The sequence below is a fragment of the Sarcophilus harrisii genome, chromosome 2 (assembly GCF_902635505.1).
Source record: "Sarcophilus harrisii chromosome 2, mSarHar1.11, whole genome shotgun sequence".
NCBI lineage: Eukaryota > Metazoa > Chordata > Mammalia > Dasyuromorphia > Dasyuridae > Sarcophilus > Sarcophilus harrisii.
Window position 1 is genome coordinate 134704562 of NC_045427.1, and position 25449 is coordinate 134730010.

Below are 25449 nucleotides of genomic sequence, written 5' to 3' on the forward strand. Positions count from 1 at the left end.
TAAACCATAATTAGTTCCACCATTCCCCAGAGACTGAGCATCTCCTTAGTTTTCAATTCTTTGCCACTATGAAAAGTTACTACAAATATTGTTGTAAATATGGATCTTTTTCTTCTCTGATTTCTTTGATGTATAAACCTAATAGTGGCATTGCTGGGTCAAAGGACATTACAATCTAATAGATTTTAAAGCATATTTACAAAATTTTTTCAGAATGGCTAGGCTGATTCATAGCTCTATCAACAGTACATTAAAATATTTGTTTTCAAAACATAACCCTTCCAACATTTGTCATTTTCTCTTTTTTAGTAAGTTTTGCTAGTCTGATGAGTGTGAAATGAAACCTTAGGATTGTTTTAATTGGCATTTCTTTGATTTTTAATTATTTAGAACATTTTTTCATCTGACTTGAGAGATTGGGTTTCTTCCTCTGAAAAGTGCCAATTGACTACTTGTTAATTAGTAAATAGGTGTAATTCTTCTAAATTTGAATCAGATCCCTAAATAGCTTTGAAATAATACTTCAGAGAAATATGTTGCATGATCTCCCTTCCATTTTTTCCTTTTTAAGGTAATTTTAGCTGCACTGACTTTACTTGTGCAAAATACTTTTAAATTTATATAATCAAAATTATCCTATTTTCCTCCAGTGAACTTCTCTATCTCATTTGATCACAAATTCTTCCCCTAAATATAGGTCTGACAAGTAATTTCTTCCATGCTCCTCTAATTTATTTATGATGTCACCCTTTATATTTAAATTATGTACCCATGTAGAGCTTGTTTGTGTATACTCTGTGTGTGTGTGTGTGTGTGTGTGTGTGTGTGTAGTTCCTGACTATTTACCATTTTTTGCAAGGTTTGGTTTTTTGTTTTTTTTTTTTGGCCAAACATTACATTCTTGTCCCAGCAGCTGGGATGGAGATGGTATCTTGGATTTCTGACTTGGAACTGGATGGTGAGTAACAGAGCTGCTAAATGACACTCATGCCTGTATCCTGTGATAATTCAGGGATCCTGAGGCTCTTTTTCTGTCCCAGTGCCAGTTTCCAGCCTCTTTCAGTCTCTGAACACTAGAATGCTCTGCAATTTATACTCCTGGCTAGAATGTGTCTCTAATTTCTAGAAATCTGTCTCCTTAAGCTGACTTGGACTAGGAAAATGGCTATGATGTTTTTATTTGTAACTCACAATTTGTTTTCTACATGATTTTGGAGAAGGTATTGAGGGGAGAATTAAGAACTTCCTACTATTTGGCCATCTTGACTCTTGCTTCCCCCAGTGAACACATTTAATTGCCACATCCAATGACCTTTTCTCATCCCCATTTTCTTAGCCTCCTGGTAGCTTTTTACACTGTCAGTCACCTTCTTGTTGTCTTTTTAGGTTTTCTGTGAGTCTGCTCTTATCTTGGCTTCTTAACAGTCTTCTTTGCTGGATCTTCATCCAGATTATGCTCAATAAAGGTGAGTGTTCTTAAGACCTGCCCTAGATCCATTTTGTATGCAACTACTATGTACCAAACACAAAGGGATACAAATAACAATGAAAGACAGTCCCTGATCTCAAGAAGTTCACTAATGAGTTTAATGAGAGGAGACAACAGGCAAAAAATAAAACCAAACTATGTATTCACATGGTATAATTGTACCCAGTACATAGTAGGCACTTAATAAATGCTTATTGATTATGATCCAATCTTGCCCCTCCTGTACTCTTATCCATGTCCTTCCATAAACTCACAAGTAGAGTTCACTTAATATGCCAGTGAACTTTATTGTTAATTCTCTGTAATCTGTGACAGAATTGGATGATGGGGCCAATCCCAGAAATCAATCTGGCAGATATGTTTTCGACCTTTTGTTCCACCTACAGTCACTCTAGGAAAGTTTTCAAGTGTAATTATAGAATAGAGGATTCCCAGGGGCCTACAAACAGATCTGGAAACAGAAAAATAACTTATCAGTTTCCACTAAAACACAATTAAAATTAGGGTTGCTCAAAGGGAGTACCTCTAACATTCGACTGAGTTCCTCTTTTCCAGAGAATCCTATGCACCCCATCCCCCCCAAAAAACTCACAATACTACTCTGTGGTTTAAACTTCTTTCAGAAAGCAAACATATTTGTCATGGAGACAGCACTGGGAAAGAGGCTGCTAAAACATCCACTCCCTTCCCATTGAGCCTGGAAGTCCAAATTACTCATGGCACTTTGCACTCTGAATAGGATAAAACCAAAGATCTATAAGGACAATCCCTTTCTTTTCTCAAGAAACATACTGCATCAGAGATGCTTCCTCTTTCTAGGTCTAATTCTTGAACTCTTTAACTTCATAGCTCTATCTGACATTGCCCACAAGGCAACTTCTCTTTTTTTTTTTCTCCAAAAAGTACATTTTGTTAAGGAGAATTTGATATTGCACCCCACACAATTTCACTCCTGAAGACAAGGCAACTTCTAAAGCTGGTGCTATCCAGGAGGTCTTCCTTCACTTCTACAAAGTTAGATTCTGGTACCATACTATGTAGAGGATTCAAAATTCTCTCTATATAAGAATTGGGATTCATAAATATTGCCCATAAATTACCCTCTCAAGTCAGAATGTAAGCTCATGCTTACCTTTGCCATATACTTTTTTTTTAAAATCTCAATAGCATTTTATTTTCCTAATTATCATCAATATTCATTTTTGTAATATTTTTGAGTTACAATTTTTCTCCTTCCCTCTTCACTTCCCAAGACAGCAAATAATCTGATATAGATTACACATGTGCAATCATTTAAAAAATATTTCCATATTAGATGCTTCTATTTCATACTTGTCATCCCAGCACCCGGCATTTACTGAGTGCTTAATAACTGCTTGCTGACTGATCAGTCCAGGAATAGGAACTCACGGACAACCTCTTCTATTTGGACACTAAATAGTACATCTTTTATGCTAAATCGTTTAGCAGGAGCAGCTAGGTGGTACAGTAGATAGAGCACTAGCCCTGAAATCAGGAGGACCCAAATTTAAATCTGGCCTCAGACACTTAACATTTCCTAACTGTGTGATCCTGAGCAAGTCACTTTACCCCAATTGCCTCAGCCAAGAAAAATTATTTTGCAAACATCTATCTTTCTGCTTTAGATCTTCATTGGTATTGCTAACAAGCACATAACTTAAAAGAGTTATCTCTGGAGCTGAATCTATTTCGGAATCTTGGATAGCAAATCCATAAGAAGTGTCTTATCACTTTCTCTTGGAGAAGAGACTTTAAAACTTGATTTTTGCTCTAGATAATACATAGAACAGCAAATAACTTTAGAAATCATCTGGTTTTTCTTCCCCTCACTTTACAATGAATAAATTGATACTCAGAGAGGTAAATGATTTGATTAATGTTTTATATGGGTTAGAAGTAATAGAATATGGATTTAAACCCAGATTTACACTTCAGATCTAGGTTCTTTTTACTACATCAGGTGCTACCTGATCAAATATTATTTGTTTTAGTCAGGATTACAAAACTACTGCATGTCTGAGGCGGGATTTGAAGTCCAGTCCTCCTGACTTCAGGGCTTGTGGTCTATCCACCACTTAGCTACCTTACTTTCTTAAATCAATAAACAATAAACAAAGTAGAACTTACTTCCCCAAAAAGTTCAGTATATGGGGTTTTTAAACATTTTTATTTATTTTTCCATTTCAAGCAGCAAATATTTTTATTCATCTCTCTCTCTCTCTCTCTCTCTATCTCTCTCTCTCTCACACACACAGACACACACACACACAAACTGAGCAATTTTTAAAAAATCTACTCACTTTTAATCTCAATATCTTTCATTCAAGTATATTTTCCAATGTATTTGGCTGACAAATATGTTTTATTTTGTACTTATTTACTGTCTACTCCACCCCCTCCCTTCTGGTTTTATATACAAATGCTCTTAGGAAGATCTGACTCATTCCAAGTTTTTTTTGGTACCCTTATTTTTCCCACAATTCCTTTTTGCTTCATAGTGAGATGAGGTGACACTGCTCATATATCTTACTAACCACTTCTGTAATATTTTACAAATAAACTTGTTCTCTAAAGAGATATTGCCTGCATCTTCCATGCTTCTCCATTTCTCAGTTTCAAACATGAGGAAAAGGGCAAATATTGGTGCTATAGACAGAAGTAGTCAAATCAGAAAGACAAGAAAGTTAGGGGAAAAGTTTGGAATGTATTGACTTTAAAGTGACAAAAGAAATATTCTGGAATAAGTGGAGAATTCAGAAAAAGAGGCCAGAATTATACTCATATGTATAGAGGCAATGTTTGAAGACACTGAATAGACTGGACAGCGGATCGAGGGCCAAGACCAAAACCCTGACAAAGACCTATGCTATGAAGCAGAGAAAATTGATCCACCAAAGGAAAAGAGAATATCAGTTAGAAAAAGAGGAGATCGGGGCAGCTAGGTGGTACAGTGGATAAAGCACCAGCCCTGAAGTCAGGACGACCTGAGTTCAAATATGGTCTCAGACACTTGACACTTCCTATCTGTGTGATCCTGGGCAAGTCTCTTAACCCCAATTGCCTTAGCAAAGAAAAAGAGGAGGTGTTGCTGTACTTTAGAAAAAGACAAAAATGAAGAATATAGAGAAGTATGGAAAGACTTAAATGAACTGATGAAAAGTGAAGTAAGCAGAGGCAGGAAACAATATTACAACAAAATTAACAGGAAACAATCATTACAACAATGAAGATGGAAAGAATAATCACCACAAAACCATGAAAGATGAACATTGTAAAATGCCCCCAAAGAATAGGTAGAAGACATTTTCTCTCCATTAATTTCTGAGTGGGTGGAAATCTATGGATATGAAATATTATGTATAAGGTACACATTTGTTTGTGCTTGTATTTCTTGATCTATTGACTAATTTTGCTGATTCTATTTCTTTTAAAAATTGTTTTATGGAATGACTTTTTGGGATTGTGAAGAGAAAAAAGGACACAAGAAATGTAGGTGGTATAAAAATAAAAAATGGCAATAAGATTTTCTTTAAAAAAAAAAAAAGGGTGGGGGGGAAGAGGCAGCTTGGTGGTGCAGTGGATAGAGCACCATCTCTAAAGTCAGTAGGACCTGAATTCAAATATGATCTCAGACACTTAACACTTCCTAGCTGTGTGACCCTGGGCAAGTCACTTAACCCCAATTGCCTCAACAAAAGAAAAGAAAAGAAAAGAAAAAGAAAAAAAGGAAGTTAATTAAAAAAAAACAACCAAGATATTATGCCTCTGAAGTCAAGGGAGAAAAGTATGCAGCAAGAGGCAGTGGCCAGCTATATTAAATGATAAGTACAGATAGTATTTCTGTAGGCTTGTAAAGTTTGCAAAGCTTTTTCCATATGTCATCTCATTTGAGCTTCACAACAATCCTCTGAGATAGATACCATTATTATCTCCATTTTACAAATAGGGAAAACTGAGGTTGAGAGTGTTAGGTTGACTTGCCTAGGGTCACACAGTTAGTAAGAGTCCAAGGCAGAATTTGAACTCTTCCTGACTCCAAATCCAGCAGTCCAATCACACCTAACTTCCTTGTAATAAAAGCCACAGAGCATGAGGACTTGGGAGGGATTTGGCATTTAGGAGATCATTGATGTGGCTAAAAAATTTGAGGTGGGAAGGGAAATATGAGGATCCAGTAACCAAATTACAAGGGGTTGAGGAGAAAGTAGATGAAGAAATGGAAATATCAGATATCTTTTTCAGAATTTAATAGTAAAGGCTAGAGAAATGGAATGAAGGCTAGATGGATTGGCAAGGACAATAGAAGGCTTTTTTAGGTTTAAGATAACTAAGACATATCTGTGCACAGATGGGGAAGACTTGAATCCATTGATAAGAAGAAAACCAGATTTCTCTGAGAGAGGGAATGACTTCTCCAGCAAAATTCTAGAAAAAGGAGGAATGGCATTATATAGAGGGATTAATGCTTAATTTTAGGGCAGCATCCCTTTTTCTGTGACCAGAGATGAGGAGAAGAGAGAGAACCAAAAGGTTGACTTTTGAGACCTGGAGAAAGGAGGCTGCAAGAAGCTCTCATCAGATAGGAAGGAATAGGCTAAGTCTGTTGTTCTTAGTTTGGAGTTGAGAGGTAGAAGGAGAGATAAGAGTGGTATGAAATACATGCCAAGATGGGTAAGATAGGGACTTGATAAGGATAGAGTCAAAGATTTTGTCAGGCAGCTTCGAACACTCAGCCAAAGGTTATGTAATATGAATTTGTAGCAGATGAAGTCAACTTGATTTTGTGATTTTTCTATCAAGATATATCTTGAAGCAAGAAAGGAGAAACCAAGGGACTTAAGTCATAGTAAGATGAAGAACTTGTTTAAAGTGAGTACTGGGCCCCAATGGATGCAATGATTGGACAGAAGAATTCCAAAATTCCGTACCTCTCTTCCCTTCCAAGAAAACATAAACTCTTTGAGAAGATCTAGTTATTATTAAGGTTTCCATTGAGCTGAAATCTGCCTGCCTATAACAAACATCACTACTCCTATTTCTAGTCTATAGGGCCAAGAAAAACAAAACTTTAAGAGGCTATCTTGTGGAAGGGAGATTAGATATGTCCCAAGATGGCATGGCTTCTCTCAAGAGATAGCAAGTTTCCTCTCATCAGAGCGCTTGAAACAGAGTTGAATGACAACTTGTCAAAGATATTGAAGAAAGGACTCTTGCTCAGAGATAACTTGGGCTGGATGACTTTTTTGTTTGTTGTTTGGTATGTGTGAGGCAATAAGTGACTTGTCCAGAGTCACACAGCTAGTAAGTGGTAAATGTCTGAGACTGGATTTGAACTCAAGTCCTCCTGACTCCATGACCCATCCTCTATCCTCTGCATCATCTAATTGCCCTAGCTGGATGATCTTTGAGTTATCTCTCCACTCTGAGTTTCTTTGATTCTGATTGGGAATCAGGAAAAACCTTTTAGAGAAGTTGGCTCCTGAACTGGACATTGTAGGAAGACAGAGTTTTTAAGAGTAAGGTGAGAAAGGACATTCAAGGCATGAAAGGACTACTGTTAAAGAGCCAAAAAGAAGAACAATAAAATGCTTTGTGTGAGGAATGGCTAATTATGTATTTCAGCTAGAATATATAGTTTATAAGGTAGAATTACATCTAATTAACCTGAAAAGATAGACTAGTCATATACATATATATATATATGCCTAATTTCTTTACCCAATGCCAATCATATGCTGTCAATTATTTAATGGGTTTTTTCCCTTTAATTTTTTTAATTAACAATTTTTTCTCCCTTCCATCTTCCCCTAACTTAAAAGAAAAAAGAACAACAAAGCCTTTGTATCAAATATATAAGCAAACAAAATAAATCTATATCCATGTGCAAAAATATGTCTTATTTTGCATCTTGACCCCATCATCTTTGTCAGGAGAAAGATAGCATACTTCAGCACTGATCCTGTGGAATTGTGATTGGTCACTTGTTGATTGAAGACTTGCCGGATATGTCTACCTAGATATATTACAGATATCTTATATGCGTGAGATGTCCAAAGTAGATCTCATTATTCCCTACCTCTCCTCCAAACTTAATTATTTCTATTAAGGTTACCACCATCTTTCTAGTTATCCAGGTCCAATTTGGGAATCATCCTTCCATCCTGTCCTGTCCTTCAACCTTCATATTCAATTGTTTACCAAGTCTTATTAACTCAACCATCACATTTTCCCAATCCATTCCCTTCTTTCAATTCACATAGCCACAACCTTAGTTCAGGCACTTATCACCTCTCACATGTACTAAAATAACTTCTTGGAGAGTGTGTGGGTGTTCAGAAGTACTAACACCTTGTCGAGCCTTTTTCAGGGCTGCTCACCCATCTTTGGTGTCCACCTGATTCACTCTCATCTCACCTGTGGCTCCAAGAAGCTGTAGCATATGCAGTGCCCATAGATAAATTGTTTGGATAGACAGGTTAAACCAGGTTTAGGGTAACCTACAGGTTTCAAAGCTGTCAATGAGTAAGGGGAATATGTACTCCAACCACATAAAGACTCTGTCCTTAGTGGAACGGGCAGTTGACAACAATTTGTTCCAACAGCCATGAAGGCAGCTGAAGCAGGCGCTGTGGAGTGCTTTCAACTTGGTCAGACATCAAAGATGCCAAGGTCATCTGCTACATCCTATACTCTAGGTGATCCTCTTGTTTTTTGTCTATCCACTTTGATGACTCAGGAAGAGAGAGTGAGGGTGTGCATCTGTCTCATTTTAATCTAATACATATGCAAGGTAAGATGTCACCCATGACGTCAGCAATTCTCTTCAAAAATGAAGGTCAAACATTAGATTCCTATTATTATTATTATAGCTTTTAATTTACAAAACATATGCATGGGTAATTTTTGTTCTTTGCATTGACCTTTGCAAAACCTTCTGTTCCAACTTTTCTCCTCCTTCCCCCCACCCCCTCCCCCAGATGGCAGGTAATACAATACATGTTAAATATGTTAAAGTATAAAACATTAGATTCCAATTGTTCTTTCTATCTCTAATATTTCCATTCTACAGCTCAGTCTCTAAACAAGTGACAAAATAACCTTCCAAAAACATCTGATCTGATCTGATCACATCATAGCTCTACCCAAAATCTTTCAATGGTTTCTCATTGTTTATCAGATAAGATAAAAATTCTTTATCCTGGCATTTAAGGGTCTCTTCCATCTAGCCCCCATCTATATTTCCAGCCTTATTTCATATGACACCTCTTCACAAACTCTGAGTTCCAGCCAAATTGGACTCCTGGTCACTTTCTAAACTTAACATTCCATCTTCTAACTCCCTACAAGCATATGATTGCTTAATAAAAGTGTTTTGAATTGAAGATGTCTACCTGACACTCTTCAAATTGGCAAAAATGACCAAAAAAAATGAAAATGATCATTGTTGGAGAAACTGCAGGAAAATAGACATATTAATGCAATATTAATCCAGTCATTCTGAAAAGCAGTTTGAGGACTATGCCCCAAAAGTCACTAAACTGTGTGTGCTCTTTGCCTAGAAAGACTGTTCTTAGGCCTAGAAAACCAGAAAAGGACTTATATTATCAATATTTATAGAAGCTCTTTCTGTGATGGCAAAGAACTAGAAACTGAAGGCATGCTCATTGGAGCATGACTGAACAAATTATGCTGTATGATGCAATAAAATACTATTGTGCCTTTAGAAATTAAGAAAGATTTCAGAGATACCTGGGAAGACTTACATGAACTGACAGTCAAGTGAAGTAAATAGAACCTACATACAACCTATATACAATAACAACAACATAGTAAAAACAAATTTTAAAATGGAGATCAATGCAATGACCAAAAATGGTTTCAGAGGACTAACAGTGAACTATGCTACCTATCTCCTGACAAAGAGGTGATGAACTGAATCTGCAAAATGGGACAATCTTTTTTTGGATAGGGTCAATGCAGGAATTTGTTTTGCTTGATTATGCATATCTGACAAGAGTCTCCTTTTTCTTTTCATTTTGGGGGAAGGAATAGGAGAGAGAAAAAATGTTTATTAATTGAAATGTTAAGTCTTTTCAATTGTGTTCAACTTATTGTGACCCCATTTGGGGTTCTCTTGGCAAAAATATTGGAATGGTTTGCTATTTTCCTTCTCCAGATCATTTTACAAATGAGAAAACTGAGGTAAACAGGATTATGTGACTTACCCAGGATCACACAGCTAGAAAGTGTCTGAAACCAAATTTGAACTGAGGAAGAGGAGTTTATCTGACTTACAAGCCTGGCATTCTACCCATTGTGCTGCCTAGGTACCCCATTAATTGAAAGAAATTGAAATAGATTGAACTAATTTTTTAGTTAAATGAATATTTCTAGGAATGCGCTAGGTAGCTTGGAAGCCCAAGAAAAGCTAAATGGCATAGGGAAACATTTCCTCTGCTCTTCATTACAGATAAGATATTGCCTTTACATACCAAGGAAGATCTCCACATTTGGAAGCATTGAAAAGAACATTAGTTTTTCTATCTCCACTTGCTTGTGATCCTTCTCTGTACATACACACTAGGGTTCAGGCTTGAATTCAAATTCTGCCCTTCCTACTTTTTTATCTATGTGCCTAAAATCATTTGATTTCCCTAGGCTTCAATTTCCTTATCTGTAAAAGGAAAAGCCCGTGGGCCTTTCCACTGGATAGGTTTGTGAATTCTGGACTTAGGACTCTAGAATTCTATATTAAATATAAGCAGTGTTTCAGATGGGAATGAAGGAAAGTCCTAATCAAGTATAAAGAAGAAGATATTTCAAGAAGCAGGAGGAGGAAGTCTGGAGGCCAAGTCTAGTTCAATTTTACTGGAGACCAGAATAGTTTTTTAGATACAAATGAATGAAGAGTAAGATGTACAATTTCCGTCATCCAGGCAGGTATCTCTTGATACCTTCCCAGGGATAAAGAAGAATAAGAAGAGAAGAGTATGGGAAGATGACAGAGAAGTTAATAGAAAATTATGCACATCATATGTAGAAGAAGCTGTCCATGGAAGAACAGATCAAGTCTAGTACCCATTATCCTTCCCCTACCCCAGGTCATTACTGAGGAGGCAGCAAATAGATAGGGGCTGGCTGGTCTGAAGAGCTGACCAATGGCACATAGTTAAATACTTAATAAATATGCATTGAGTAGCTGATCTCTTTCATGCTCTAAACCATATACTCCTGTTCATTCCTGGAGGCCATCAGTCAGCTCTTCAGAAAATGCTGTGGGTAAAAAGAAAATAGTCTGCCCTCAAAGAGTCTACATTCTAATGGATGAGGAAATGTGAATATATAAGAGCAAAAAACGTACCAAATAGATACAAAGGAATTTTAAAGAGAAAACACTTTGGACAGGTTGAATTTGAGATGCTTATGAGACATTCAGTTCCCAATGTCAGAAACACCACTAAGGCTGGCTTTCTAGATCTGGCACTTATTTGCATAGATAATATAATCATGAGACCTTATGTATTCTCTGGTTTCTTCCCCCTTCCAACCCTCCAAAAACAGTGTAAGTTCTTTGAGAACAAAAATGCTCTTACTTTTGTATCCTTAGGATCTGGCACAGTGCCTTATATACAGTAGGTGATTAATAAATACTTGCTGATTGATTGGTTGACCTACTGCTCTGGTTCCCCCAGGATCACCCCCATCTGAGTCCTTGATGCTGGTTTCAGTAATGAAGGCTCCATATTCTAGTCAGTTCATCTTGAGCATAAAACATCCAGGTGAGAGACCTGGTCACAGGAATCATCCCAAGGGTAGGGAGCCATCCCAAGGTCTCCATAGCCTTTCTCCCTCCCTCCAACATAAGGAAGGAATCCAATCTTTCCCTCCTCCCGCATGAGTATGTGGAAATTGTATGCAACATCAACCACACAGAAAGTATTCACAAAACAACACAAACTTTAATGGATACTCAAACTCACAAGGAAGGGAGGGGCAGTGCCACCCAGACTATGGTCCCGCCAGCAGACCCTGCAAGCTCTGGAGTATCCCTCACCCCCATCTAATCCCCTGCCCTCTTAGCCCCTCTATGAAGGCAAGTGGAATCAGGAAGATTCCTGTTACCTCACGGTGCCCATTTGGCAAAGGGTGATGGTGGGAGGGATTTCCCCAGGGAATTCGTATAGGATGGGAAGACAGGACAGAGAAATTGGGCAAAAGTGGAGTGCTGAGGGCAAGAAGGCAGTGACATAGTTTAATTAAGTCAGACTGATTTCCCAAGTTCACCCAAGTAGCTGGGAAGGACTGTTTTCCTTGTTCTGGGGTCCCTGTGGGCATTTGAGACTAGGTACTAGAGGAGGAGGGAAAACACACATCACAAGAGCTGAGCCCTCATTCAGTGGAAGCCTTGGGTGAATGAGGAGAGTGGTATCAGAGCACACGCAAGCATCAGCTAAGTACTCTGCATATTGTTGTAGATTGCAAGGCAGGACATTTTGGGAGATCATGCCCTGCTTGTGACCAGAGGGATGCTCATGAGGTTCGTCCCCAGGATGTTTAGCATTTTCCCCAATTGATGACCAGGGGCGAGTTGCTGGGGCAAACACCCAGTTAGCATGCTAGTGTTTGCTTTGTTTTATCCGTGTTCCCCTCCCACCCTGAATGACTGGGGTCCCCCTATTTAGAATCGTGTAAAGTTCCCACAGCCTCCTTCACGGCTTGAAATATGGCCCAATCCATCTATGAGAGACAGAAAAGAGGAGGATGTATCAAGTGCTGCTCATAACTGGTTCTGGCATGTGCCTTCCTCCACCCAGGAATTCCCTTATAACCCCTACTCACAGCCAAAGGCTTCCTTGGCATGGGTCAAATACATAAGATGCCATCTTCCCCACAATCAGCAGTTCCCCAATTCCCCAATTGAGACTCTCACCTGGCTATAAACCTGGCGGGCATCAGGAGGCAGGTTGGGTGCCTGGTGGCAGAGCTGGATGGAGAGGCCGATGGTCTCAGGAGACAGGAAATACTGGTTGACGCTGACCGAGTTCACCAAACCCTGCACCTGTGCCAGGGAGGAGAGGAATATGAAGAAGAGAGAAAGGGGAGGAAGGGAGGGAAGGAGAGAGGAAGAGAAGGGGAGAGAAAGAGAGAAAGATGGGGAGAGAAGGAAGGGGAGAGAGGGAGGGAGGGAGAGAAAGAAAGAGAGAGAGAGAGAGAGAGAGAGAGAGGAAGAGAGAGAAGGAAAGAGGGAAGGAGGGAGGGAAAGAAATAGAGACACACAGAGAGACAGAAACAGAAACAGGGAAGGAGGGAGGGAGGGAGAGAGAGAGGAGGAAATAGGGGAGGGAAGGGAGAGAGAGAGGGAGAGAGGACACAAAATGGCATGCCCTTTGGTCCTCAGGTTCTAGGTAAACACTCCTCTGATGCCCCCTCCTACTCTCTGAACTTTACTCTTAGGGACAAAGACCATGGTATGGGTTTGAACATGACATGGGGCTCATTACGGGACTAGTACCATTTTCAAGTAAGGTATACAGTAGAAAGAGCACTGAGCAGAAACCTTCCGAGAGACGCCACTCTGTGATACATAGCAATGTCCCTAATAAGCCATGCTGCCCCCCGCCCCCATTTATATAACATTCACAGTTCTGACTCTATACAGCATTTGAAGGGTTACAAAATGTGGAGCTAGATTCCCACCCCTTCTTTCCTAATCACTTGCTGTATTTTTGAATAAGTCACTGTTTCCTGAACTTTAGAATGGAAATATTGTGATTGGTCTGCCTACTTCCTAAAAGTAATCCTTAGGATCAAATGAGATATTGGCTAGGAAAGCACTTTTAGTTCAATAGTTTTCTTCCTTTCAATTTTATTAATCTCCACTTTTATTTTCAGATTTCCAAATTTGGTATTTAATTGGGGGGAGGGGTTAATTTATTTTTCTCCCAGCCTTTTTAATTGCATACCCAATTCATTGATCTCTTTCTCTATTTTTTTTTTTTCTAGTAAGCATCTAGAGACATAAAATTTCTCTTAACTATTTTGGCTGCATTCCCTAAATTTTGGTATATTGTTTTTATTATCATCATTCTCTTGGATGAAATCAGCAATTGTTTCTATGATTTGTTGTTTCACCCACTCATTCTTTAGGATTAGATTATTTCGTTTCCAATTAATTTTTGGTCTGTTTTTCCCTGGCCCTTTATTACATGTAATTTTTATTGCATCATGATCTGAAAAAAGATACATTTACTATTTGTCTTTCTGCATTTGATTTTGAGATTTTTATGCCCTAATACATGGTCAATTTTTGCATAGGTTAGGAAAGCAGTTTGAAAAGTGTAGAGTTTAGGCAAAGGTCAGGGATTAATTATTATCCCGAGTAGTCAATCTTGTCCCTGCCTGCCCAAACCTGGTGAGGGGCCCCGGCGGGCACCAGCACAGCCTCGCCAGGGGCTTGCAGAAGGGTCCAGCCGCTCACACCCCACTCCTCGCGAAGGCGGCGACGAAGAGCGGTATCCAAATAGCAGTTGCCAGGGGATCCTGGATCCAGGGTGCCTGCTCCAGAGGGGCACACCTAATAAGGAAAAACAGAGGCTCTATAGTTAGAGCTCTGAGGAAGCTCAGAGAATCAGGAGCTCACTTGGGTGTGTTGCCTCTTCCCCTGCCTCCCACCCCACCAACTAACAAAGGCCAGGGCTGCTAAGAAGATGCTGTAAATGTAGTTTTTACCCAAGCCTGGATCCCTCAGGGGACTTAATCACTTGGGAAAGAGTAAAAGGGTCTAAGATTGGAAAGGAAAAAGAGATGGTGACAAACAATACAGCCCCAGAGTGAAGAATCCCTAGACCTGAGACTGCTGGGGAAGCAAAGAAAGGCAAGAAGTAGGATGGAAGGCTGAGGGCTGCCCAGGTTGACAGGTTCACAAATATGAAGGGATGGGACTGTGGAGAAATAGATAATGTACACAGTTTAAATCCCTAATTCTCTCGTGACAAATGGCTGTAAGGCCCTCCTAAAAGAATTTATGAAATATGTTATCTGACTCAATCTTCACAACCATCCTGAGAGGCAGGTGCTGTGATTATCCCCATTTTACAGATAGGGAAAGGCAGTTTCCCCATCTAAGGCAGACAGCAGGTAAGTGACTTGTTCAGAGTCACACAGCCAGTAAGTGTCTGAGGTTAAGTCTTCCTGTTGAGCACCCTATCCAATGTCCAGCTGTATCCCAACTAGCTCTCTAAGCTTCCATCTTCCTCTCTATCTATGCAAATTTCCCCATCTCCTTCAAACCAATTAGCATCCACAGGGATCCTTCCTTCTACTCAGAGCTCTAAGGGCATCTGTGGGTAGGGAATATTTACTGTCTTCTATTTTATTCTATTTTACCTCTCTCTATATGTGGGTCCTGCCACTTCACCTAGATTGGGTTATCTTTTCAAGATATGGGGTCCTCAACATGCACGTGTGCAAGCCAAGGCTACATGACCCCTTGGTGGGGACATCAGAGATGGAACATTGGTTCGGGTGGGTTGAAGTTGATAGACTTTAAGGTCCCTCCGTGATTACATGTTCCTTGGAGGGCAAGGACTGAGTCTGATAGCCTTTTCCCACTACTGACTCCAGTTTAAAACTGGGACATGCAAATACCTGTCTTGTACTTACTATTGAGTTTATTCAATTGAACCGGTACTTCATAAAGACAAGTCTAGTTCATTTCTGTTGCTGTATCTACAGCATCTGTCCCATATTAGGTGCTTAAAAAGTGCCCGTTGATTGCCTGATTGAGGTGAATTGCATTCCAACTTGGTAGTCACCTAATTAGAATCCTCCATTTAAAAGTTTCTTTCCTGCAACTTTTAATAATTTTATACCTTTGTTGAGAGGCAGTTGGAAATAACAGATAAGGTTTTAGGCAAGGAGGCAAGAAAACCTTGGTTTAAACCCCATCTCTGACACTTAAGAAGCTATGTGACCATAAGCAAATAATTTACCTTCCTCTGCCTGGATTTTCCCCTCCTGTAAAATTAGGATAATAATCCTAGTATTAGCTTCTTCAGAGGGTTGTGATGAGGTACAAATGAGAGGATATGTGTAAAGCTCTTCACAGACTTCCAGAAGTGCTAGATTTGGAGTCAGAGAACCTAAGTTCATATTCCAATTCTATCATTTATTACAATATAACATTGGGCAGATACTACCTGTCTGGACTTGAGTTTCCTCATTTACAAAATAAGAAAGTTAGATTCTTAGATGGTTTCTGAAGGTCCTTCCCATAATGTTAGATCATTTTTATTCTTATCATTATTATCTCTAAATTCTCTTATTCCCTGTGGATTTCTTTACCTGGAGCTGATATTTTAGGCAGCTCAAAAGCTAGATAAAGGCCTCCCTCTCCATCTGCCACCCCTTTTTCCTGCAATCTCTCCCCTCTCCATTCCCAGAAGACCTATTTCTATCCTCAAGAGAGCTTTTGAATGTACCCCATAACCCCTAGAGTCATGAGAGGTTCCAGGGAAATACAGTACAGCGATTTCCACAAAACCTATTTGCTTCTACAGCCTCTCTAGGAATTCAGGTCTACACTAGAGTTTGAGTTAGAATCCTAAGTTTGCCAAAAGTCTGCCTATGGTGTATATGACTCCCTAGGGGAGTCTCCTCCTAACTCCTTACTCCTAACTCCTGACTAACAACTCCTTAGTTACATACTGTTGGGTTGCCCAGAATTGTCTTAGATCACAGAAAGCCCTACTTGACCAGATCAGCACCCCTGGGAGGAATAACCCCAGAAAGGGTGTGTTGATTTGTGTGCATCATTATATAGACCCACATATGCATGTGTGTATAGATATATGTGTGTTTACATGTGTATTTTTACATATATTATATATATATATATATATATGGGAATATGTTCATGATATATGATAAAGGATTTTTTAGCTAAAATCTTCCTCCCCTGGAGAACTGCCCCTTTCTTGAGCACTGAAGCAATCTCCCCTGCTTTCTCAGTTCCTCCAAACATCTCTTCATTCCCTTGGCTCTCTCCTATACCTGCCTCCACATCTTATTCAAATACTAACACTGACTTTGTGATTTTCCTCCAGGCTATTTCCTTTAGTCACTTTATCTAGAAGCATCTCCAAGACTACTTCCTTCAGAAAGCCTCTCCCAGTCACTGCCACAATATTCACATTAACTTCATTCCCAAGTTAGGATGGACATTACCCTGCAGAGGCACCCTCCCTTTGTCCCATTTGAGAACTCATCAAAGGCTCCAGGAGAAGACTCCGCCATGTTAACTAGTTGTCAACCTAGAGAAGGCAGCTAGTGAGCTACTACTAGAAATAGTGCATTAGGGGAGGGGGGAACTAAGAACACACTAGGGACAAAACAAAAATTAAAAAACAGATCCTAAAAGGAAATTGGAGAATGCTCTTTCACAAACTCTTGACTGAACATTCTGGAGCTCAGTGACCTCCCTTTCTAAATGCTGATACTACCATATAACATAGTACCAACTCATATACCACCTTGTATCATTGCCTGTTGCTTGATAGATACATTGTGTTGCTTAGGGCCCATCTTATTGGCATTTAAAGCTCTTTGCATGCTAGCCTGAACCTACCTTTCTGACCTTACTCCTTTTTAATTACAGTATAATTCAGCCTTCTTGCTGTTGCTCACAAACTTCATTTCATCTCCTATGACTGTGCCTTTTGCACTGTAACTGCCCCATGTTTACAATGCACTTTATTCTCATCTTCACCTTCAAGAAACCCTACTTTTTTTTCCCAAAACCTAGCTCAAGCTCTGCTTTATACATAAAACTTTTCCTGATCTCCACAAATCATCTTGCACTTATTTTGTGTGTGTATACATGTTATCTTTTCCAATAGATTGTCAGCTCCTTGACAGCAGGAACTGTTTCATTTCTGAGTTTGTATTCCTAGCACCTAGGACAGTGACTGGCACCAGAAATTTCTTAACTAATGTTTGCTGATGCTGATGCACTGATTATTTGACCTTATATTTGTGGATTGTAGAAAAATGGAAGGCTAGAAAAGAGATTTTAGAAGTTTGGAATGAAACCCAGAAGGAGAGATTTATTGGAGTGGGATGAAGTAGGAAGGGGCTATTCAGCTCCTCTCCCACCTTCCTCACCATCTGGAGAAAGCGACAAATGCGCTGGGCGTCCTGTGCCCGAAACACATGCCACACAGCGCCCACCTGGCTACCTGGGGACCACAGCCCCTCACCTTCCAGGCATGTCAGGAGTTCTAAGAGGAGAGAAAAGGATGTTGGGGTTGGGGTTGGAGATGAGTCCACCCTTCACTTCTCTGTTTCCTCCCACCACCTCATTCCACCTATGGATATATACCTTTCTGTGCCCGGTGCCAAGTAGGTACTGGCGCTTCTGCATGGACCAGGACACTGATGAGGTCTGTCACCTCCACGCACAGATTCTTGGTCCCCAGGTGCCCGTGCTGTGGGCTCACACCTGGCATGGGGAGGGGTGGGCGAAGGTTAAGAGCACAAGGCAATTCCAGACTGTAGCACCTGACCCAGGGAAATGGGGCTGGAGTTAGACCTTTATTTGTAATGGGCATGGGGACCTGGACACAGAAAAGTCATGGGTGTGAAAACTAGAATCTCTGAATTTTCCAGAATCCAGGCAAGGATTTCCAACAGGGCCCAGAATTAAGGCTTGGGAACACAGCTGTAAATGATGCTGGGAGGGCATGAAGAGCTACAGGGCATAAGGAAGAAGTTGTGGCCAGGTGGGACTGTGGGCAAGGGGATCCTAGATACTCACCATAAGAGGCACAGAGTTGTGGCTCCAGCCGGCAGAGGGTAGGGATGGGAGGGAAGTAAGAAGCCAGGTTGAGTTTCCCATGGCTGGTACAATATTCTGGGAGGGGCAGGCTAGCAGCCAGGTTCTCTGTTCTGCAGAAGGGGGGAGAGGAAGGGCTTCATTACACCCATAATTTTTACCCTAAGCACTCTCTACTAAGAGACTACATGCAGGCACCAAAAAGACAGGTCTGAGAATGAAGAATGGGCAGGAGGAGCCAGGAGGGGAAAGGCTCAGGCAAGGGCCAATATAGGGGAGGGTGGAGGAGAGATAAAACTGGCTCCTCTGCCGATACACACCTGCTGGACTCTGGCTCGCCTAGATTTCTATGCAAAAGAAGGAGGGACCCACTTTCTAGCTTTGGACGAGCTAAAAGAGAAAGAGGTTATTAGTCTAGAGAGGTAGGACTCAGTCTGAATAGTTTGGTATCTTTTTTTTTTTTTTTTTTTTTAAAGGGGAACAGCTCTCTCTGTCTCTGTCTTTCTCTCTCTGTCTCTCTCTTTTTCTCTCTCTGATTCTCTCTTTGTCTCTCTGTCTCTTTCTCTGCCTGTTTCTCTCTCTCTCTCTCTCTCTTTCTGTCTTATGTCTGTTCATCTGTCTCTTTCTCTCTGTGTCTCTGTCTCTCTCTCTTCTGTGTGTGTGTGTGTGTGTGTGTGTGTATGTGCCCTCTGTGTGTGTATGTCTTTCTCTCTCTCTCTTTTTTTCTCTCTCTATTTCTCTTTCTCTGTCTCCTTTCTCTCTCTGAGTCTCTCTTTTTCTCTCTCTCTTATTCTCTCTCTCCCTCCTTCCCTTCTTTTCTCCCTTTCTCTCTGTGTCTCTCTCCTCTTCTGTCTATTTTTTTTCTTTGTTATTCTGTCTCTCTGTCTTTATTTGTCTGCCTGTCTCTCCCTTCCCTTCCTCTTTTCCTCCCCCTTTCTCTTTTGGCTTCAAAATATGCATCCCTATTCCTAAGTGTATCTTTTTTCCTATTCCTAATCATCATAAATATTGTCATGCTTTATGTTAACAAAGCATGTTCTTCACTGAGGAAACTCCCTCCATTAACAAAGATTGGGAGCTCTTCTGCAATTCAGAGCCTTAGACACTTACTGGGGGCACTGCAAAGTGAAGTGACTTGTCCAGAGTCACATAGCCAGGATACACCAGAGACAAGGCAGATCTTGATTCTGAGGCCAGTTCTCCATCCACTCTACCAAGCTGCTTCTCTCTTAATCTACAGCACCTGATATTCCTAGGTAGTTTCTCATCCAAGGATTCATCAGGCCCAGCCACTCTGATGGGTTTAGTGTAATTTGTCCATGGACATCTCATTTGGCATTTAAGGATTGAAAGGCTCAATGCCAAAGCCACACAGCAAAGAAATGGCCAACAAGGGTGTTTCCTAGATGTCCAGGAATCTCTCCACTCTATCATGTTCCCCCCATCTGAATCCTTGCCCTTATTTCCAGGACTGAGTCTCTCCCTTTGGGAAATCCAAGGTTACTCACCCTCCGGTCGGGAGAAACCCTTCCAGAAAGCTGTGCTGCCCAGCTCGGTGGACCGGGGAGGCCCAAGAAGGCTCAGGGCCTGTACCTTTCCCCCCAGTGACCCAAGGGCTTCTGGCCCCCAGAGACTGCTCTGAAGTGTTCTCTGTAGTCCGGATACCAGCACGGGCTGTGGTGGGGAGAATTAGAAGAAGGAATCTGAGAAGGGCCATAGCTATAGGACTTAATTGTGTGGGTGTAAGGAAAAGGACAGATCTGAAAAAAGGTGCCCCTTGTCTGTAAGGAGCTGGGGCACTGGGGGATGGTACCAGGAGTAAGGTCTCACCTGGCCCTGTCTCCAGTGTTCCTGAAAGAGATGGAAGTTGTGCTGGGGCTGGGGCTCCTGAAGCCACAGCAGGGCTCCCCGAGAAGGCAGGCCACGTGGAGTGGCAGAGCTGGGCAGGCCGAGCCCCTTCCGCAGCCCTGGACCCAGTGCCTTCTCCTGAATCTTCCTTTCCACCACCTGGGCGATGATGCTATCCAGGATGTTAGTAATCCGATCATCCTGCAGACCATGGGATAGGGATCAACACATTTTCTCACCTACCTCTTCTGCTCTGATGCAATGCCAAACACTTATTAAGCACCTCCTCAGTGTGCAGGACTGGCTAAATTTAGATGAGACAAAGCTTCTGTCAACATGCAGACTGCATGATAAATGTGGGAACATGTCTGGAAAAATTGCACGTATTTAACATATATTGGATTACTTGCTGTCTAAGGGAGCAAGGTAGAGGGAGAGGGAGGGAGAAAAATTTGCAAGGGTGAGTGCTAAAAATTATCTTTGAGTGTATTTTGAATATAGAATGTTATTATTTAAAAAAATAAAACAATAAAAACATGGAGATTGAAGTCAAGTGGGTGGAGAGAAGTCTGACTGAGCCCATGGCTAAAGCAATGGTCCCCCAAGGCCTGAGATCTTCCCCCCAGGCACTCACATTGGGCAAGGCCGGGGTCACAGGGGCAAAGGCCATGTGGATTCTCTCATGGCCCAGGCAGAGTTTAACAGCCGTGGAAGCAAGGAGTTCACACAGGGAGGGGCAGGGCAGGGATCCCCGGCCTCCTGGGGCTTCTCCTGGAGTTTCAGTGGTGTCTGTGGCTTCTGTGGAAAAAACAACTAGAATTGTAGGGGCCCTCCAGAAAGATCACACTAAGTACACACACACACACACACACACACACACACACACACACACACACATTTCTCTTCTCTATAAATTCATTCCTCACTTCCCAAGGACCGCCCCACATACATCCTAAAGCCGCTCTACTGTGCCTTTGCCTGTGCCCCATTTCTGTGTCTACATGGTCCTCATAGACCTCCCAACTCTGGAAAGGAAAGCCCTTCCCCCCCCCCCCCCACTTTGCCCCTGGCCAGACCCCTCCCCCAGGCTCTCACAAGAACTGAGGCAAGGAGGACGCACCTTCTTTGATTTCCTTGGTTCTGTGTGCATCACCATTGCAAGAGGATTGTGGAGTTGGAGGAATTTTCTCTATTGTCTCCTTCTGTCAAAGCCAGCCCCAGCCACCCCCAAATGAATGAAAACTTTAGAAGTAAGCAAGGGAGTGAGCAGGGAGGTGTGCAACAAGAAGAAAAGTTTCTTTCCTATATCCTTCCTGTCCCCGCACAGTGCTCCCAAACCCCAAGCCCAGAACACCACCCAAAAAGACTATTTTCACCCAGTTCTTATCACCGTCACCAAGGATAATGGCGACTCCTGTAGGATATTCAATGCAACCTGGTGCCAAGAAAACTTGTTAAAATGTTTGGAGGTCAGAACGAGCAGCTCCACCTCTACCCCAAGGTCCCTTAGGGCTCTCCTCCGCCATCCTTATTTCCTATTTTCATTTCTTACCTTTTGTCCTCTATCCCCAGGAGCCCACACTCGAGCATCAGCCTGGCAAGGGCAGTGCGCTCGGATGTCAAACTTGGCCCGGACTTGGTGCATTTTGGTGCTCAGCTCTGCCAGAGCTGTGGGAGTGAGAGAAGGAAGGAAAGTTACCCCTTAGGACTGGAAGAAAGCAGGCATTCAAGACTAGCAAAGGAGCTGTTTCCTTCCCTATCCCTCTCATCCCAGACTTGAAAACCAAGAAAAGGGAGCAGGGTAGGTGGGATTCAGGAGGCAGAAAGAAAGGAGCCCTCCTCCTGCTATGGAGGTGGTGTGCTGCGGGTCCTGCCATAAGTAGCCTGAACCCCAGTTGGCTTACCCTGACTGGGAACGAACTGGGTTAGCATAAGAGAGTGGGCATCGTGCCCAGTGTTATGGGCACACTTCTCCGGGGGCTGCTCCTGAGGGCCTATTGAGGTGGGAACAGAGAGGTTAGAGATCAAAGGAGCAAAAAAAAAAAGGAACAAGTCATAAAAGTCAGCTTTTAGAAATCTAAGCAAAGATATGCTGAGAATAAGGTTTAATTGGACTTAGTCACAGACTCACTCCCTGATAGGGCTGTTTGTCTGTCTGTAGCTGCCTCAGATGGTGCTAGATGGAGGCCAGGACTGGGCAAGGGGCTAAAGCTTGGCCCAGACCTTGTCTTCCCATCCCTCCTCCTTTGGGACTCCCAGGCAAGCATTCACTTCATACCTGTGGTATCCTTAGTCCTCCCCACATGGCCACAGGCCAGACAGAGCCTGTAGCAGCAGTGAGGGCAGCCCCAATGTGTGTTGAAGAGTCCACGGTAGCAGCGGCTACAGGATCTTGGCGCTTTGGGGTCCTCCCATGGGATTGGGGCAAGGGTGGGTTCCCCCACTGCAGAGAAAATAGTCACAAAAACCAAAGAACTTAGTAGCTAGCCAAAGAACTCGGCCTCAGAGGGGAACAAGGATAGGAGTAGGGATGTTTTGGTCCTAATCTCACCCTTCCCAAAGAATGAAGGTAAACCATAAACCTGGTGGAGGAGTAGGGGAAGGAAGGAGGTAATCAGACCACCTTCTATTTCAAAAGCCCTTTATGTCTCCAAGGGATTAAAGGGAAGTTTCCTTCCAGGTTCACATTCTACTTGAAGCATCTTCCAATCTTCACCACCCTCAGCTGGTTGCATCCTTCCTCCTCAAAATTATTTGTATTTATTTTGTGTTTATTCTATTTTTATTTATCTGTATACACGTTCTCTCAGTCACTAGAATAGAAACTCCTTCAGGTTAGGGATTATTACATTTTTGTCTTGAAACTCTAGTGCCTAGCATGTGGTAGGCACTTGATATAGCTCTGTTGATTAATAATGATAAATATGGTTAAAGGGACTTCTCTAATCCCTGCAAAGAGTAACTTGTTCTTGCCATGTCTAACAAAGGTGTCATTTACATATAATTTTAGAGTCTAACAAATATTTTACATGGATTATCTCACTTAATCCTCAGAATAGCCTTGTGAAGCAGGCAAATGCATATTATCCCATCTTCCTCCACTTCCTTCCATCCTCCTCCACATCTATTTTATAGGTGGGGGAAATGAAACTCATAGAGATTTAATGATTTGCCTCAAGGTCACAGATAATCAAGTCTCAGATCCAAGACTTGATCTCACGTCAAAAAACTCACAAATCTAATCTTTCCACCATGCTTTGCCTAACCTCTCCAATTAATTGCTCCACTTGAGTTGTTCCAGTTGTGAACAACACTTTATGACCTCATTTGTTTTGTTTTGTTGGCAAACTCCATTTCCCATTCCTTTCTTCAGCTCTCTGACAGATAGGAAACTGAGACAAACAGGTGTGACTTGCTCAGGGTCACACAGCTAGTTAAAAGTCTGTGATCACATTTGAACTCAGGTCCTCCTGGCTCCAGGTTCAACGCTTGATCCACTGCACTGCCTAGCTGTCCCTCCAGCCAGGAAATAATGTCTAGGTTCAAGTACAAACAAAGACAGCCCAACAGCTCAAAAATTTTGCATCTACCAACCAATTCTTAATCATTTCTCACTGTCCCCTGGGTCAGTCTTTGATATTTATCCCAAACTCAACAGAAGAACTGATCTCAAATCCCACTTCAGACTACTTATGTGACCTTTTAACTTGTTTGTCTCAGTTTCCCCACCTGTAAAGAGAGGATAATTTATTATTAGGGATTATTAGGGAATTCTTCCTTCTGTTGTACTCAAATCTGCCTCTGTCACTTCTACCCACCGATTCTAATTCACCCCATGGGGGAAATGGAACACATTTAATCCCACTTCTATAGGAACTTTCAAATACTTAAAGATTATCATCATGTCTTTCCAAAGTATTCTTTTCTCTAGCTTAACACCCCCTGGTTCCCTTAGCCAATCCTCTTGGACATGCTCTCACAACCTAGTCACCTCTTCTGTATTTGCTTGAGCCTAGCAGTACGCTTCCCAAAATGCGGCACCCAGAAGGAAACCTGATATCCTAGATGTGTTCTGAATGGGGTTGGATACAGTAGGATTGTGACCTTTCTTGTTCTGGACACTGGGCTCCTCTCAGGGCATCTTAGAATTGTGACAGATGGTTTGGCTGCTACCATAATCAGATTGCTAAACCATACCAAGTTGCTTGCAATTCACTAAATCCCCACCTCTTTCTCCCATCAGTTATGGATTGGTTGTGCGACTATAATACAAAATATAAGTAGACAAACTCTATATGGAAAGAGGTAGGGCTTTAATGGACAAGAACCAACCAAGACCCCTTGGGGCCTCCACTCAAGATCCAACTCAAACACCACCTTCTACATAAAGCCTTTCCTCCCAATCTCCCCAGCTATTCCAGTAACTTTCCTCCCTAATGTACATAGTATTCATTTAGGCAGCTAGGGAATACAGTAGATAGAGCATTGGGCAGGAATCAGCAAGACCTGAATTCAAATTCAGCCTCAGACCCTTACTAGCAGTTTTACCTCTGTTTGTTTTAATTCCCTCATCAATAAAATGGGGGTGATAAGGGTATCTACATCCCAGAGTTGTTAGGATCAACTGAGATTATAACTGTACTTAAATTGTAGCCACATATTAGATATAGGCTTAGATATATTCATTTATTAAGTACCTACTATGTGCCAATCACTGTGCTAAGCCTTGGGATACAAAGAAAAAAAGATAAACAGTTCCTACCCTCAAGGGGCTTACATTCTAATGCAGGAAACAACATGTGCATAAATAGGTATTGCATATATAAAATATAAATACAGAGTACATATAAGAATAGATACAATGTAACCTTGCTTCCCTCTTGCTTACTAGAGTACATATAAGAATAGATACAATGTAACCTTGCTTCCCTCTTGCTTACTACAGTTCATCTTAAGCTTGTTGTTTGACTGATTATTTTTAGTGTCTTCCAGTAAATGGTTCCAGAGACTTTAACTCTTGCTTACCTTCCTCCAAAGCCCAGGCAAAGGCCTCCCGCTCCCTCCTCAGTAGTCTACAGAATCTGTCCCCGAGACTATTCAGCAGATACTTGGCGAGATGCACACTCAGCTTGGTGTCTGGCCCGGGCCTGCAGCCTCTGCCCTCCTCAGTCTGGCTGGTTTCACCTTCCTCTGTCCTTGTTCCACTTGAAGGTAACCTGGAGAAGCAAAGAGGAACCATGGGTGAGAGTCTGTGCAGAAC

General features: G+C 41.6%; 1 protein-coding gene across 11 annotated transcripts in view; it reads right to left on the reverse strand.

Moving 5' to 3' along the window:
• Positions 1-25449, reverse strand: part of HR (HR lysine demethylase and nuclear receptor corepressor) — a 43388-nt gene that overhangs the window by 11563 nt on the left and 6376 nt on the right. For 7 of the 11 annotated variants that reach the window (XR_002769165.2, XR_002769163.2, XR_002769164.2 and 4 more), the window contains exons 6-19: positions 25215-25405; positions 22468-22632; positions 22094-22183; positions 21742-21857; positions 21310-21391; positions 20824-20987; positions 20172-20390; positions 19850-20015; positions 18662-18731; positions 18324-18454; positions 17889-18008; positions 17663-17787; positions 13920-14084; positions 12441-12569 (exon numbers count right to left, since the gene is read on the reverse strand). Coding sequence is in view for 4 of the 11 variants with exons in the window: in XM_031950864.1 (XP_031806724.1) it covers positions 12185-12247; positions 12441-12569; positions 13920-14084; positions 17663-17787; positions 17889-18008; positions 18324-18454; positions 18662-18731; positions 19850-20015; positions 20172-20390; positions 20824-20987; positions 21310-21391; positions 21742-21857; positions 22094-22183; positions 22468-22632; positions 25215-25405 (1996 nt within the window). In the remaining 7 variants the exon portion in view is untranslated. Of the gene's footprint in view, positions 1-11447; positions 12248-12440; positions 12570-13919; positions 14085-17662; positions 17788-17888; positions 18009-18323; positions 18455-18661; positions 18732-19849; positions 20016-20171; positions 20391-20823; positions 20988-21309; positions 21392-21741; positions 21858-22093; positions 22184-22467; positions 22633-25214; positions 25406-25449 lie in introns of those variants that run through there. The other 4 variants (XM_031950864.1, XM_023494777.2, XM_031950863.1 and 1 more) reach the window with 2 other exon arrangements.